The sequence below is a fragment of the Artibeus jamaicensis genome, unplaced genomic scaffold (assembly GCF_021234435.1).
Source record: "Artibeus jamaicensis isolate MK-2021 breed Jamaican fruit bat unplaced genomic scaffold, CSHL_Jam_final scaffold_1964, whole genome shotgun sequence".
NCBI lineage: Eukaryota > Metazoa > Chordata > Mammalia > Chiroptera > Phyllostomidae > Artibeus > Artibeus jamaicensis.
In genome coordinates, this window is record NW_026522030.1 from 1,878,860 (window position 1) to 1,893,740 (window position 14,881).

The 14,881-nt window shown below is 55.2% G+C and overlaps 1 protein-coding gene across 3 annotated transcripts in view; it reads left to right on the plus strand.

The window, feature by feature from the left end:
• Positions 1 to 8,352, plus strand: part of CDK5RAP2 (CDK5 regulatory subunit associated protein 2) — a 163,880-nt gene extending 155,528 nt beyond the window's left edge. For all 3 annotated transcript variants that reach the window (XM_037127451.2, XM_053656144.1, XM_053656145.1), the window contains 3 exons: positions 3,844 to 3,970; positions 7,836 to 7,882; positions 8,259 to 8,352. In XM_037127451.2, coding sequence (XP_036983346.2) covers positions 3,844 to 3,970; positions 7,836 to 7,882; positions 8,259 to 8,315 — 231 coding nt within the window. In that variant the 3' untranslated portion in view covers positions 8,316 to 8,352. The remainder of the gene's footprint in view (positions 1 to 3,843; positions 3,971 to 7,835; positions 7,883 to 8,258) is intronic.
• The last annotated feature ends 6,529 nt before the right edge of the window (positions 8,353 to 14,881 follow it).

Consider the following 14,881-nt stretch of genomic DNA (forward strand, 5'->3'; position numbering starts at 1 on the left):
TGCGTATGGTGTGGAAGGCACAGGCGCACAGAGGAGACTCGTAGTCGCCGACGGTGCTTCGGCTGCCTGCTGTCCCTCGGGGAGACACTCTGAGGGCAGAGAGAGCTGCAAAGACATTTGTGGCTGTTTTCAGTGATTAAATTGTTAGTAATAATGCTGGTGTGGATATTATGAAACTGTTATATTTCTATTATAAGATAAAACAAATATGTTGAATTTTTTGCTGTCACAGAAGAGATAAAATAAATTTAAAAAAATCAATGAAGTAAAATTCCTGTAATCCTTAATTTTTGGAAATTAAGGATTTCCAAAATTGGAAATATCAGTATGAACTCACGATGTATTTACTATTTAAAAAATTTACGCATTCTTTCTACTTAAAAGACTTTAAAAGTGTTCAAACCAGAACAGTGAGTGCCTCTAGTGCCAACTTTTGGTTTCTAAATACCTTTCCCCACTGAAAGGAACTAGGGAGTCCTTGGAGAAGTGGCTTGATTCTAGATGTGGGGCAGGAAATGTACGATAGGAGCTTAGAACTGTTTTTATCCTGGGGGAGGGGGGTGGGAAGTGAAACTTGCAGGTTTGCGGGGTCTTCAAGGTCTGGCTCCTCGACCGGCAGCATCAGCACCTCTAGGAACGAACGGGCTGGAAAGGCCGATTTGGGGACCTCATCACAGACCCACGGAATCAGAAAGTCTGGGAGTGACCCCACATTCTCTTTTTACAAGTCCCACCGGGGCTCAGGGAGCTGCTGGGTCAAAAGAAATTTAAGAGACAAATCAGTCAAATGCAGAATGTGGTGATTTTTGTAATCCAATTTAATTAGAATCAAACCAGTTGTTAAATGAAGCTGTGGTGTGGTCAGAGAAATGTGTCTGCTGACTTGCATTTGGTGACAGGAGGCGGTCATTGTCATTGTTCAAGCTCTGATCATATTGTGTGGGTTTTTTTTTAAGAGAATCGTTTTCTTTTAGAGCTATACATTAAAATGTTTTACGGATGAAATGTGATTGGCTTCTAGGATCAGTTTTCAAAGTACTCTTAGAGCGAGGATGTTGATGGAACAGTTTTGGCCACGATTTGGTCATTCCTGGGTACCTTGGTGGTCCCTCGTCCCGTTCTTTCTACTTCTGTAAATGTTCGAGTGTCTTCATTGTGAAAAAGAAAACAAATGCGACACACAAAGAATGCCCCAGCTCCAGAGTCCGGTGGACGGACGGACAGACGGATACTCATGGGGGCGGCGGGTGCTTTTTGGCTCCGCGCTCAGCTCTGTGGAGCTCCTCTGGGAGCGAGGCTCTCTGTGCTTCACTTGGGGTCTCACTTTCTCCGTGACAGTGGCCTCCAGCAAGTTAGATATTGATTACTGCCATTTTCTGGAATCCTGGACTGAAACTCCCTTGCCGCAGCATCAGCACAGCTGGAAGTGACGAATGGGGCCGTGGAACCCTGCTGTTCCCACCACGGTGTAGCCGTGCTGTAAAAGTGCTTTGGTTCAGAGGGAGAGCAGATGCATGATGATCTAACTTCCTCGTTTCAGGGCTGGATGGAACGTGTCCAGTGTGTTTTGAGACTGCACCTGACAACTAACCCCCCCACCCCACCCCCACCCATTGGCAGCTGGTCTCACAGTGCCTACTTGGTGCCAGGCACTGGTGGTCAGAAGGAAGAACTGAGTTCTGCCCTCAGGCAGCGTGTGGTCCAGGAGGGCAAGCAAACACGTAAAGGACCAGTTACCACCCGGCGTGAGATGGGCAGTGTAGGGGGAGCGTCGCGCACAGTGGGTGGGCACCCAAAGGTGCAGAAGCCAGCCTAGACTCCTGGGGTGGAGTCTCAAGGAAAGCTTCCTGGAGGAGGTGATGGCTGAGCCGACTTTAGAGGGAGGAAGAGAGGCTGGGGAGGCAGAAAGGCAGAATGGAGGTTAGCCGGGCAGGGCCACGTGACCCTCCGCCCTGCCTTCAGGGGTTACCTCCTTTGAGTCTCACCCTTGCAGTGGAGCGATGGTCGGGGAGCATCCCGGCTCTGTGATTGTCCTAGAATGTGCGGCCCTTAAAGTCGTGGCCCGAACACAAATCCCGGTGGGGCCTTAGCAGGAGGAAGAGAGTGGAGAACACCTGATGTTTACATTAGGATGTTTGGGAAGAACAGTTGAAGCCCTTGTAGCTGACACAATTGTTTAATCTCAAAAGTAGGTTAAAGCAGGGAGTAAAAAATTGATACATACCTTAAACATTTTAGTTCAACCTAAAACAGTTCAATGTACATTCATTTGCCATTCCTTTGATGTAAGGCCAGCGCCTTCCCTCTGAATGCATGTCCGCTGAGTGGAGGCCTGCGTTTCCTTCCCTTCCTAAATCACATCCATAATGTATGGCTGTCACTTCCAGTTTCTGCTTCTTTAAGGTGAAGAAGAAACTTAGACACATGAGAAGCAGTTTGAATATAGAATTCCTCTAGACCGTGTTCTTCCCACAACTTCTGTGGTTGATTCACCCACACCTAATTTGCCAGTAATGTGTTTTTTAGTGACTTGCCTTTATCACGTCTTTCCTAAGGCATATGTTAGTTTTCATACAAGCAGGTCTCTCTTTTCATGCACATTTCACAGCTTTACTTAATACTTAATCAAATCACATACAGTAAGCCTTCACCTGCCATCGTCTCTGTGACTTTTAAGCACACTGACATGTAACGAAACCAATTTTGCCATAGACTAAGTGTTACAAACAGGAGTTAAGTGTCCCTGGCACCTCATCAGCATTAGAGTGAGGCGATGTCCTCCTTTATGCGAGGACCCGGGGTCACTGTGGCGAGCGCACAGCTCCCCTCCATGTGGCAGAGGGCAGTCTGTGCCAGGGCACCGTGCAGGCGGCTCGTTTAGGAGGGCGTGTCCTTAAGCCCTGGGGCGCGTTCGGAGGAGACTGGGGAAGAGGCCTCCTTGGTGTGCACACTTTGCTCCCGAGGACGGGGTGTCTGGTTTCGTGGCCCCTCCTGCTCTGCTCACCTCTGAAAGGTCAAAATCGGCTTGTCTCATGGATCACACTCTCCTAATAATACTTTTCTATCTCTCCTTAAGATTTAACAACTAAAAAAAAAAAAATGAGCATTATAGCTTTGGTTTAAAAAGTCAACCAGATAAATTTTTAAAAACAAAAATAAAACATTCTGAATCACATTTCTTGGGGGTAATCACTCTCAATATTTTGATGATATTTCTCTGTGACCAGTTTTTTGTAGACATCTTGATACACCCATCTGTGGGTACAGAGATTATGTGTTCGATTTCATGAAACCAAGACTATGCGGGAGCTGTTCTGGGCTCCTTGTTGCTGTCACTGTACAATGTCAATAAGTAGAGCTCTACTATATCATTTTTAATAGCTGCAGAATTACCCCACTGTGTGCGAGCACCGTAATTTATTTAGCTAGCTCCTTATTGAGACGAAGCAGATAGTTTATTTTTTCCTGCCGCGAGCACCACTGAGCTGAGCATCTCTGAATACCCGCGTGTCCGGGCTTCTATTATTCCCTGGGGGCAAAGGCCACAGGGCAGAATCACTGAGTCAAAGGGTTAAGTTCATTTTACAATTTGGTTAAACCTCGACAGGACACTTGTTCCCCCTGGGCCACCAGCGGTCCTGAGAGAGCTTCCCCACACCCTCACCGTCGCTGGATTCTGCCTGTTTTTGCCATTCTGACCAGCAGAAAATGGCTTCTACTTTTCATTTGGATATCTTTTGTTAGTCAGGGTTGAGCATCTTTATACATGGTTTTATAATTCTGCCTATGTGGCAGGATGGTTTTCTATCCTCTGTTCAGTTTTCTAATTCCTCTTTTCTTTAGATTGGAGAAATGAAGGCAGAGATCACCAAACTACATAAAAGATTATTTGAACAGGAAAAGAAGCTGCAGAACACCATGAAGCTTTTGCAGCTGAGCAAACACCAGGAAAAAGTCATCTTCGATCAGTGTGAGTGAGCGGTCGGGGTGGCCGCCGTGTCTGACCACTTCCTGCCTCCGGGGACTGAAGGGCCAGCCCTGGACCAGCCCCTGGGAGCTCGGACCGTTTGCCATCACACCTCTTGTTTGTGGGTTCCTTGGGGACCCACAGAGACAAATGAATTCACTTACCAGACTTCTGCGGGCGGGCCACTGTGTGTGGACTGTCACCTCATTGGGGGCCGGTGCTTGGCCTGTGCAATGATGGGAACATGGGCAGGCCCTCAGGGAGCACTAAGGTGGCAGTGGGGCGGGTGTCACTGTGCCCTGGGAGGAGTAGGCATTGGTCAGGCGGGAACGGAACAGTGTGGACAAAGGCAGAGAGCAAAGAAATAAGGCTTTATGTGCACAAAGCCATCGACACTTCACATGGCTGGACTAAGAGCTGTAAGTGGCCACTTGAGGCAGGAGGGGTCTGGGGGACAGGACTGCATCACAAAAGGCCTGAGGTGGCGGGCTCGGGTGTCTGGCTGTCAGAGCAGAGCATCAGCCTGTCACACCTGCGTGCAGGAAAGGCTGGCAAGGGGCAGCGGGTTCATTGGCCGGGTGGACGAGAAGGAGGTGCGGGCTGGGCAGTGGGCATCCGGACGAGGGGGCGGGTGTGAGAGACACTCCTCAGACCCATACAAGGCCCAGGGTTGGAGAGGTGAAATGACTATGAGGTCCGCCTCAGCCCTGATGTGGGAGCTCCAGAGATCGCTGGGAGCAGCTGTGTGTCCCCACTGTGGACTCTCAACTCTCATTTGCACTATGTGTTCAGGGGCAGCTTCCGAGTTGCTTCCGGAGCCTCCTGGCAGCGCAGCCTCAGCCCAGCCTCGGGCTGTCAGCCTGTCACCTCCCTGTCTTAGCAGAACTGCTGACCGTGGCACTTTTCTTTCCTTGCTGTCTTCTGCGCCCTCTTATCGAAGTCCAGCGTTTCTGGGGCATTTCTGAGAAGTACAGAGCATGGATTATTGTCAAGTGGAAGTTCTTCATAGCTCTATAGGAGCCTTCTGAAAACAGACTGTGAGACTGGCAGAGTCGGAACTGCAAAGAGAGATGCTTAGTCACTAGCAGGCACTGGGTCCTGCTCTGTGCCCCTGGGCCAGGCGCTGGGACAGAGGTGAATGGGGCAGTTTGGCCAGGGGGAGCTTTGACTTAATGGGGGCAGCAGAGAGTGAGCTGCAGAATGGTGAACCTGGGGCCGCAGGGGGGCAGGAAGTTGTGCTTTTGCTTAGCCCCCAAGTCCAGGGAGAGTCGGGACTTGCTGTCTCAGCACCCCCTCGGCAGCCCCGAACGAGTCAGGGCACACTGAGTGAGCCCCGTTCACAGGTGAGCACCTTTTGGAAGCGGGCGGTAGGTTCAGGTGGGTGAGCCACCGGGCAGATATGAAGGACAGAACCCAGCCGATGCGAAGGCTGGTGAGTGTGGACTGGTTAACCAGCAAGTTCAGATCTCCACTCCCCCGTGTGACGGGAATAAGTGACGTCAGCTCTCTGAGCTTCAGATTCGCCGTCTGTGATGGGAGACAGTAATTCCGGAGGACTCATACCCGCCAGGCGGGCCTCGGTTCTCAGCACAGCTTTGTAAAGCGCCCTGTTTCCTCATCGGGTGGGAGTGACACCTGAACTTGACTGTACTCTTCCTGGGATAGGGTAGAGGCTCAACAGACGTTGTCCTCTGCCTCCTCTGTCCCAGTGGGTCGGACCGAACCCCGCGTGTGGAGGTGGTAAACCACGACTAGTGTGGAAACCCCCAGATGTGTCGCAGCATCGCCCACGCTCAGACGGCGTCACCCATCTCTTGTGTCTCCGAGGCCTGGCACAGAGCAGGTGCGCGGCTCAGTGTCGGGAGGGGAGCGTGCGCAGGGTCACGCGGGTGGTGGCAGACCTGGCTGTGGCTCTCCTAGCCAGGCTCTGCCGCTCCTCCTGACGGGTCAGGGCCTCGGTAGGTGCTCATTCCCTGCGGTCTCACAGGCCTGCCCCTGGCTCTGAGTGACTGTGTGAAAGTTGGCGTAGTGTCCCCTCCTGACCCTTCCCTGCATGGCAACGGGAGGAGCAAGGGCCTAGGCCTGTTCTCTGCCGGGGGCAAGCTGGACACTGCAGCTCCTCCCACAGTCTGCAGTGGACAGGAAGGAAAGACTGTTGCCCCGAGACCTGGGGACTTTGCCACTCCCTCGCCATGTGGCCTGGAATCACCGGCTTCACTTTCAGCCTCTGGGACAGGACCTGCTGCTCGGGGCCGGGGTAGTCACCTGGGTCACAGTTGTTACCAGCTGGACACTAGTGGGTGGTGGCTTCCTTGCCAGCACTCTGCTAATGCAGAAGGAGCCAGCACTGGGCAGGACAGACCCGGGTTCGAGTCACTCCTCTGCGCCAGGCAAGTCTGGATTTGGAACATGCCCTTTATCACTCCCTCCCTCCAGCTTCTCACGGCAGTGGGGATTTCTGTGAGTGGGGGAGGCAGGCAGTGCCCCTCAGATGTGGGGGCCCTTCACCGGGGCAGGCGAGCCTCTGTTCTTCCACCGGGAGTTGTGTTCTCTGAGCGTTTCGTGATTTTAACCTCCACGGCTGTGATACTCAGTCACTGGCGACTCGGGAGAGGTGTGATCTCTGGAAAGATGCAGACGTTCACTCACACACTCACACACGAACTTGCACTTAGTTTCCGGGGACGTGGGACACCTACCCCCGGGCCCAGGGTAGCACTGCCCTGCAGTGCGGGATTGGGGGAGACACGGAGAAGCAGCGGCACCTCTGAAGTTCTCGTTGCCTCTCTGTCCTTCCCCCGGGTGTCACAGAGGCAAACCGACTTTGTTATTGCCAGGCGGACATTTCTGTGAGGCAAGAAATAAGTATTTTCTCAAGGCCACGGAGTGGTGCCTCTGCAGAAATGAGTTGATGGGGAGCCTTGGGTGCCACCAGCCAGTGGCCCGGTTCTGGGAGCCCGAGCTGCCTCCTCCGGGAAGCAGACCGATTCCCTGGCCCTCCCCAAGCTCCGTGTAGAGCAGATCCCTGGTCAGGCACAGAGCTGTTCCTTGGCAGCGTCCATGCTGCTGGCGTTTGTGTTGGTCACGAGAAAGCTGGAGGGAAGAAGCACCTGACCCCACAGTTGTAGTCCCAACAGATGGACACTGCCGTCCCTCCCGTGGGTCCCAGTACCCTAGCCATCTGCCCCATGCACAGCTCGGAGTGCCAGGCCTGCAGGCCCCCCTGCGTCAGCCCCCCAACGCCCTCCTGCCCTGGGAGAGCATGACTTGCTCAGGAAGCACGTTGGGCTCCTCTGCCAGCTCAAGGGCAGCTAAGGAGGAAAAGTGCCGGAGTTTGTCCTCCCAGGACGTTAGGAGCTGGCTCCAAGTGCTGTTAGGGTCAAGTTCAACTTTACAGGACTGCCCTTGACCCTTCGCTTGGCTTTCACACATGGGTTTGCTTGGAGTGGGGCACACCCCCTTCCCAGCAACCAAAGATGCAGGATGCTAGCCAGGCGTAGGCCCCTCCCCACTCTGCTGTGTCGCCCTCCTGGGCCCGTAGAGGTGAGCCTGGGGTACACCTGAGTACCCAGCCGGCCTGCAGGGCCTCAGGTTTGTCCAGAACATGGCGCTGCACCCTCCGCTCTGCCTCTGGTGTTGCTAGGAGGCTGTGGCTTAGCGTGGTATCTTGAAGGGGCACCTCTGGTTCACCCTCTGTGATGGATTATTTTGGTCCTGGTGTGTGGCCTTCACACCTCTCTCTGGCCTGAGTGCTTCAGGCTTGTCTGAACCATTTGGGGTCTGGGGGGCTCCTCTTCCCTGCACCTGGCTTTGCGCTGTCTTCTTGGGCCTCTGTATCTAATCGTCCCCTTCTCTGTTCTCTCCTCAGTGGTCGTAACCCACAAAATCCTTCGGAAGGCCAGAGGAAACCTGGAGGTAAAGCCCCTTTGAGTGTCTTTCACTGGAAGCCGTTTGGGGCAGGGCAGGAGGAGAAACAGGGCCCGGGTCCTCCCCATGCTTGTGGCTCCCCGCCGCTCTCATTTAATCAGGCCGCGGCGTCCCTGGTTCTGGTTCCTAAAGTCGGTGCAGTTTTTACCATGAGAAACACAGTGAATAGTGCCTGGCACATGGTAGGCATTTAATACATATTTTTTAATGAATGAGTACAGTGTGATCTCATTGTCATTCGGTTCCACAGATGTTTACTGACCGAACGGTATCTTTGATAGTAGTTGCAGAATAAAATGTCACCTTTAACTCTAACCTCAGACCCTCGGACCTAAAACTCTCCTGTTCTCTTCTCTCTTCCCAGCTGAGGCCCGGGGGCGCCCACGCAGGAGCGGCCAGCCCCAGCAGACCAGGCTCCTGAGAGCTCTCAGACAATAAAGCTGTGGTTCTCCGCCCTCTCTGTTCCAAGTGTGGCTCCTGCTTACTGAGGGGAAATGAGCTGTCTGGTCAGAGGAAGTCTGTTTTTCCTCTTCGTGTTTTCTGTCCTAAAGTTGATTTAGGGGCTGGTGTCGAGCAAGGCCGGGGTGCTCTGCAGTGAGGTGTCGAACAGGCCTTGGGCTTCTGGGCGCTGGGCCCGTTGCCTCTGGGGCAGCCCGTGGAGTGGGGCGTCCCCACCACGCACCTCTGGGTCTCACATTTACCCGGTTTTCCTTCCTGCCCAGTCAGCCCGGTGGTTTGAAAATTCATGTGAAATGATTTGTTTCAAATGATTTGTTTCAGCTTGGTGCTGCATTTACTTTGGGTGTGGCCTCGAAGCCCAGGTCCCCAACACCCAAGTGGGGCAGGCTGGGACAGCTTGGGGGTGGCCCTCAGATGTCGCTCAAGGTCTCTGCTGATTCTAGTCGGGTCTGGAGAGGCATGATGTCACGTGGCATGGCTGGGGCACCTGGCGTCTGCACCTGGCCTGTGCACCTGGCATGGACTCAGCAGTGTACAGAGACACCCCAGAGCGGCCCCCTGAGGTGGTGCCATTCCCACCCGGGGAAAGACCAGGGAGGCTGCAGTGGGGGCTTGGCCTTGTGGTGTCCTCACAAGGACCGTGATCTTCCTGCTCCACTGTCCTCATCGCTGCCCACTGCGTGTGCTGCCACCCTGTCACTGACCTTCCTGTTTAATTGTGCTGCCTCTCTGCCCTAAGCTTCCTGATGTTCCCGAGGAGCTGACAGGCTGGGGCTCGGCCCCGTTGGCAGATGAGGCTCCGGACTGGCCAGGTGGGCCCGAGAGGCGCTGACAGCCGCACCCTGACCTCACACTGCCTGCCCTGCCGCGCTCTTTGGCCTCAGCCCTGCGCCCACCACCTGGGTGCCTGCAACGTCAGCCGGGCCCGTGAGCCGCTTTTGTGCAGCATTTCGAGCCCTCACTCCTCGCCCTCTGTGGGCCCATTTCTGCCACCGTTCTGGCGAGTTTCGCGCCGGTTTGGCTGACCTTTCAGTTTGCTTTCCTTTTGCAGTCACTCACTCTGACTTTCTGCCCTCTGCCCATTGGCACCTGCCCTCCGGCTCACCCCTGGTCCTCTCTGCTTCCACCTCCCAGAGATGCTAGTCTCTGGTCCCTTGCCTCTTGCTGTTACTGGGCTCCTTCCTCGTTCCTTTTCCATTGTGCTTCTCGAGTTGGGTCCCCCCCCCACCAGAGTCACACGGTGCCCTTGACCAGATGCTTCCTGCTCTGAACATGTGAGTGGCTTCATCTGAGCTCCTCACGCATGGACCCAGGTCTGGCCCCGTGGCACCCTGGCTCCCTCATCTCATATCCTCTCCCTTCGTGGTCCCGGGAAACTGAGCTGTCTTGCGCTCATGAAGGTGCCCTTCCCAGCCTTGGCCCAAGACGCCCCTTCTCTTCTAGCCAGCTTTTCATGGTCCTTCCGAGCCTTCCTCGGCTGTGGCGGCCGAGCAACGTGATGACTCCGTGACTTGGTCCACTGCTTCCTCAGTCCGCAGCCTCACTGGAGGTGGGGGTGATGGAGGGCCTGGGCCAGGCCTGTGTTCACAGTGCAGCTGAGTAACTCGTCCAAGGTCCCTACCTTTGTGAGGCAGAGCTGGGACTTGATCCCTCCTGTCCTAAACCCCAGAGTGCTCCCTGCTGGTGCCCCTGCAGCTCCCCAAACAGCATGGTGACTTGAGGTGCCATGATTGCATTGGCTGGAGGCACAGAAAGCAGAGGAGCAGAAGCCAGGCCGGGAGTCAGGGAACCGGCCTCATCCCTCCAACCCCACCCCCCACCCCCCACTCTTTGCCTATTTCCATCAGGTGAGGGGCGGGGCAAGTGGCAAGAAGGACCCGGTCTGTTTGGGTTCCTGTTACCTGAGCTCTCTCATGAGAAGTGTTTGTGCAGTTGGACCTTAATGCATTCCAGTGTGTGGAAACTCAGGCATAAAATCACAGGGTAGATCCTTTATCTGGAAGCCACGCCTGGATTCCTCAGTGGGAGCTCTGATCTGTGGCCAGGGTGGCTCCACATGGTTCAGCGGAGGGAGCAGGAGGCCTGGCTTCGAGTCCCAAGTCACTTCCTCTGGTCGTTCATCTAGACCCTGTAGACTGGGAATCACCTTCCTGCCCAGTCCTGATCAGTGCGTGACCCTCAAAAGTGGGAGTAGCCAGACCCTTTCCAGAAAGTACTGAGTCTTAATTCACTGTCTCCCAGGGACTGGTCTCGAGGAAGTTTTCAAAGTGCCGTTCACATTCCCATGATTGATGAGCACACATACAAGTGGTTTTTTTGGGGGTGGGGGTGGGGGCAGGGTAATTCAGACAGGACAGTGGTCAGAGCTCAGGTGGGGCTTGGAAGTCGGACCCGGGTTCACGTACCCACAGGGGAGCAATCTGCCTCCCTCACTGGCGGCTCTGAGTGTACTGCCTGTTGGGGCCAGCGCGCAGCCCCTGGGAGCTGAACTCGGTCATTGGCAAGGGCAAGGGCATGGGCGCGAAGGGCTGTGAGGGCAGATACACTTGATCTGGTACATCCCAGACTCTACAGTTGCCTGAGAGCAGGGCCTTGGGAGGCGGTGCTCTGGGCGTCCAGCGGCCACTCGCCTCGTCACTCGCAGCTTTTCGGGAACACAGCAATCCAAGGCAAAGCACATTTGTGTCCGCGGTTCAGTGCTGTGTGAAATATTCGCAGCCTTGGACCAGTGGGGGCCCTCCCTCCTCTGGGAGGTGGAGGAGCAGCCCGGCTTGGGCTGGATTCAGGCCAAGAACAAACGCTGCAAATAAGGACAATTTGGACCTTGGAAAAGGCTCCATTGTCCCTGGTGAGTTAATGTTGCCAGCAGCTGAATTCAGGGGTCTCTGAAGCAGTAATCGGAAAAAGCGCCCATTTCCGGTTGGGAAATTAATCACCACCAGTGTCCACAGAGCTGGAGCTGCACCTGAGAGGAACAGCTGCAGGGGCAGAATGTACAGAGAAGGAGGGGCAGAGAGGCCTCCACCGTGCCCCGCCCCCCGGGGGGCCACCTGCCCAGTTCCCTGTCAGTCCAAAGGGCAAAACTCTCGCCCCTCCAGGCTTCCACCCACCAGCTCAGCAGTGGCCACACTGTTCATCATCTCAGTCTGCACCGTCCTGTCCATTTTACAAATGAGAAAACGGGTGGAGAGTCACCTTAGTAAGTGCTGGAGCCAGGACTTGAACCTGAGTCTGTCAAAACCGGCTTGCTAAATTGTCCTGTCCTCTGGATTGTTCTGTCTCCCTGAAATGCTGTCTGGTCCCCAAACTGCAGTCCTTCCCTCTATCACAGCCCCAAGTTTTCTCACTGTACCTTTCGGACAAAACCTCCCTGGGTGGACAGAGCAGGGGCCCAGAGACCCACGATTGAATTGCTGCACACGGCGGCCCTGAGAATCGCTTGTAAATGGGGCTGCGGACAGGAGAAAGAGTGATCTTGTTAATAAGTTCCCAGCATTGTGGAGGCAGAGAAACCTGCCTGGGGGCTCCTGACCCTGCCAAATTGCCTCTTCAATCTTGGCCATATTTTAAGTCTAACTCAAAAATTCAATTATCAAAATTACTCATCCAGTCTCCCGAGAAGCCGGGCCTCTGCCTTCAGGGCCAGGCGTGTTTACCTCCTGCCGCACATGGGCCTGCCCAGCTCGCTCTGCTGGGCAGCAGGTGCGGGGGGCGAGTGGGCGGCCGGAGCGGGTCCGGAGGCCCAGGGCCTCGCCGTGCCTTTCTGGGGCTCTAATAGAACCTAGTCTCATTTCCACTGCCAGGCTGGGATGTGGGAAGAAAAAGACGGCTTCGAGGCCCAGACATTGGCTAAATCCCTGAGGTTTGCTTGATCTTTCAACTCAGTGAGGGTTCTGCCCTCTGCTGCCAGCAGCTTATACTGAAGTCCCCCCCATCCCCCCGCCACTGACACTACCTCCTCCCTCCCCCTGTCCTGTCCATGAGCACGACCATTGCTTCTTCATCACCACCTTAGTCCAGGTCTCTCACCTGGACCACTTGCTGTGATGGTTTCCCAGCTGACCTCCCCACATCCACCCCTGCCCTTTCCAGTGTCCCCAAACCACCGCTAGGGCGATTCTTCAAAATGCAAAGCTGATTGTATTGTCTCCGTGTTTAAAATGTCGACTGCTTCCCACATAGCATGGCCTGCAGATAGTGTGCCGAGTCCTGCCCGTTTGTTATTTTCCCCCACCTGTACCCCTCGCATGGGGCTTTCCTTTTGGGCCACAGGGCCTTTGCACAGACTTCCCTGCCTTGCACCGTCTCATCTACTTCCCTGGCATCTCTGGCTTCTCTCGCTGGTTGGCTCCTGCTTATGCCTCAGAGAAGTCTTCCACTCAGAAGCCCCTATCACACACACACAACAGGATTTCTTCCTCGCCAGCACTTGGCCACTGTTGTGACTTTGGATTGTGCGAGCATGATTTTCTTTGGTTTTGCTTTTGCCATCACTGGCCGGCAGGCCTGCGAGGGCCCAGGTCCAGCCCATGGTGCGCTCTGCTCACCATGCTGGCCCTGGTAAACATCTTTATACACCGAACACTCAGAGCTTCTCTCACCTCCTGGAAGAACCCAGACTAGGTGGGGAGAACACTGGTAGTAACGCAAACAGGGAAGACTAGTTTCCGAGCCTGCCGCATCTGTGATGTCACGTGTGGTCACGTGGCAGTCTTGTCAGGCAGGGGCTGCTTTTTTTCAGGTGAAGGACTGAGTGCAGAGTAACCTTCCCCGGGTCACAGGGCAGTGGGCCGTGGAGCTGGATTCGAACAACCCATCAGCCGGCTGCAGCCCCCAGGCCCCATGCAGTGTTTGGGGCGAGCACAGTTGAGGGAGGTGAGTGCCGAGACAGCGCGGGTGCGCCGGGCGCGGTCTGCACCCCAGCGTCTGCTCCTCCGGGCTGGCGGCCTTCCCAGAAGCTTCCCCCCACCACATCCGAAGCCCAGCCCTGCCCTGGCTTGGCCAGGCTCCGCCACTCTCTGGGCATCAGCCTCTCAGCCTCGATGAGAGAGAGGCATTCGACCTGCCTCTGACTGACTCATCCCCTGTCCTGGTTTCCCAGGACCCTTCCGGCTCTGTCGATTTGACTCAGTCCCTGGAGAAGCTGCCGCCCCAGCCTAGCCCCAGAGGGCAGCACGGGGCACCCCCGGCTCACCCCCTGCCTACTCGATCATGATGTTAATACGGTCGCAGTGGTTGCCAACCACCTTCCCAGGCAAATACCGTAGTCACGTCATTGTTGACAGCCATTCACAGGAGAGCCCACTGCGCTATTCAGATTTTCAACTTCAAAAAGATCCTCTACTTACATTAATGGTACTTTCTTCCAGATAGAACAGTGTGTGGTCCCTGTTCATCGTGGCACTGGTGGGCTGGTGGCGGCGGCAGACCCAGTGAAGATAGAGATCAGGGCCACCCTGGCTTCTCCAGAGTGACGGCAGGGCCAGGGGTCAGAGACTGGGGGGCTAGGATACGGGGCCCCCTGGTGGTGGAAGCCAGTGGCCGGAGCCCATGTCCGTGAGTGTGTGTGTGTGTATTTGTGACTTGTGTGCGGGGCGGGGGTTGGAACGTGGACACTCAGGAAGGGTGGCGAGGTAACCAGTGGTCAAATTCAGCATCTTCCAGCATCCACCTTCGCCCAGAACTGCCAGGCCCAGTGGGGAGAGGCAAGCACACAGTTAACTATGTTATGTCTGTGATCCATTGTGGCAACAAGGGCACCCAGAAAAGAGGATCCTAAAAGGCCTGAGAGTGGGTGGGGCGGGGCCTGCAGTGGGCGTCCTGGTGAGCCGTGACAGTCGGCGGGGAACTCGTGTGCTGAAGAGGTGGGAGGCTGGGTCCTCACAGCCTCACAAAGACCTGTGAGTGAGCTGTCCACCCACCTGGCCATTCCTGAGAATCCAGAGTGACTAGGAGGACACAGGCTGCAGAGGCCGTCTGGGCCTCAGGTGTCAGCAGGAGACAGGTGGGCCTCTTTGGGGACAGAGGGGAGCCCTGGGAGGGCAGCAGGCAGGGAAGAGACACAGGAGGTAGGGGTGGTGTGTGCGGGTGGGGGGGCAGGCGGGAGCCGGGGAGAGAGTCCTGGCCAGAGCGTCCTTCCCTGGGTCAGAAGCCGTGTGACCGTGGGCAGGAGGAGGTCGTGGTCCTCCCTGACGGCTGGCAGGCCCCTGGGTCACCGTCACCACCTGTGGCGTCCTCCCCTGAGGCGAGTTGTTATATATGGTTACAGGATTCCATTACTGCAGGACGCTTCTGTGTAACGCTTTGAAAGAATTATTGAAATGTGTAATTACAGTGTGCATTGTAATATAAAACAAGTCTATTATATTCATTTGATGGAACTGCGCTCCATAATGTCTACTCTCATGTAAAAGATTCTGCCATTACAGTGTTATATTGTGTGACGATAATTGTCCGTCCGCAGACACGGTCTCCCTGTCTTCACCCACTTCCCACGCTGCCTCATGTCATGTCCCCTGGCGTCCCTGC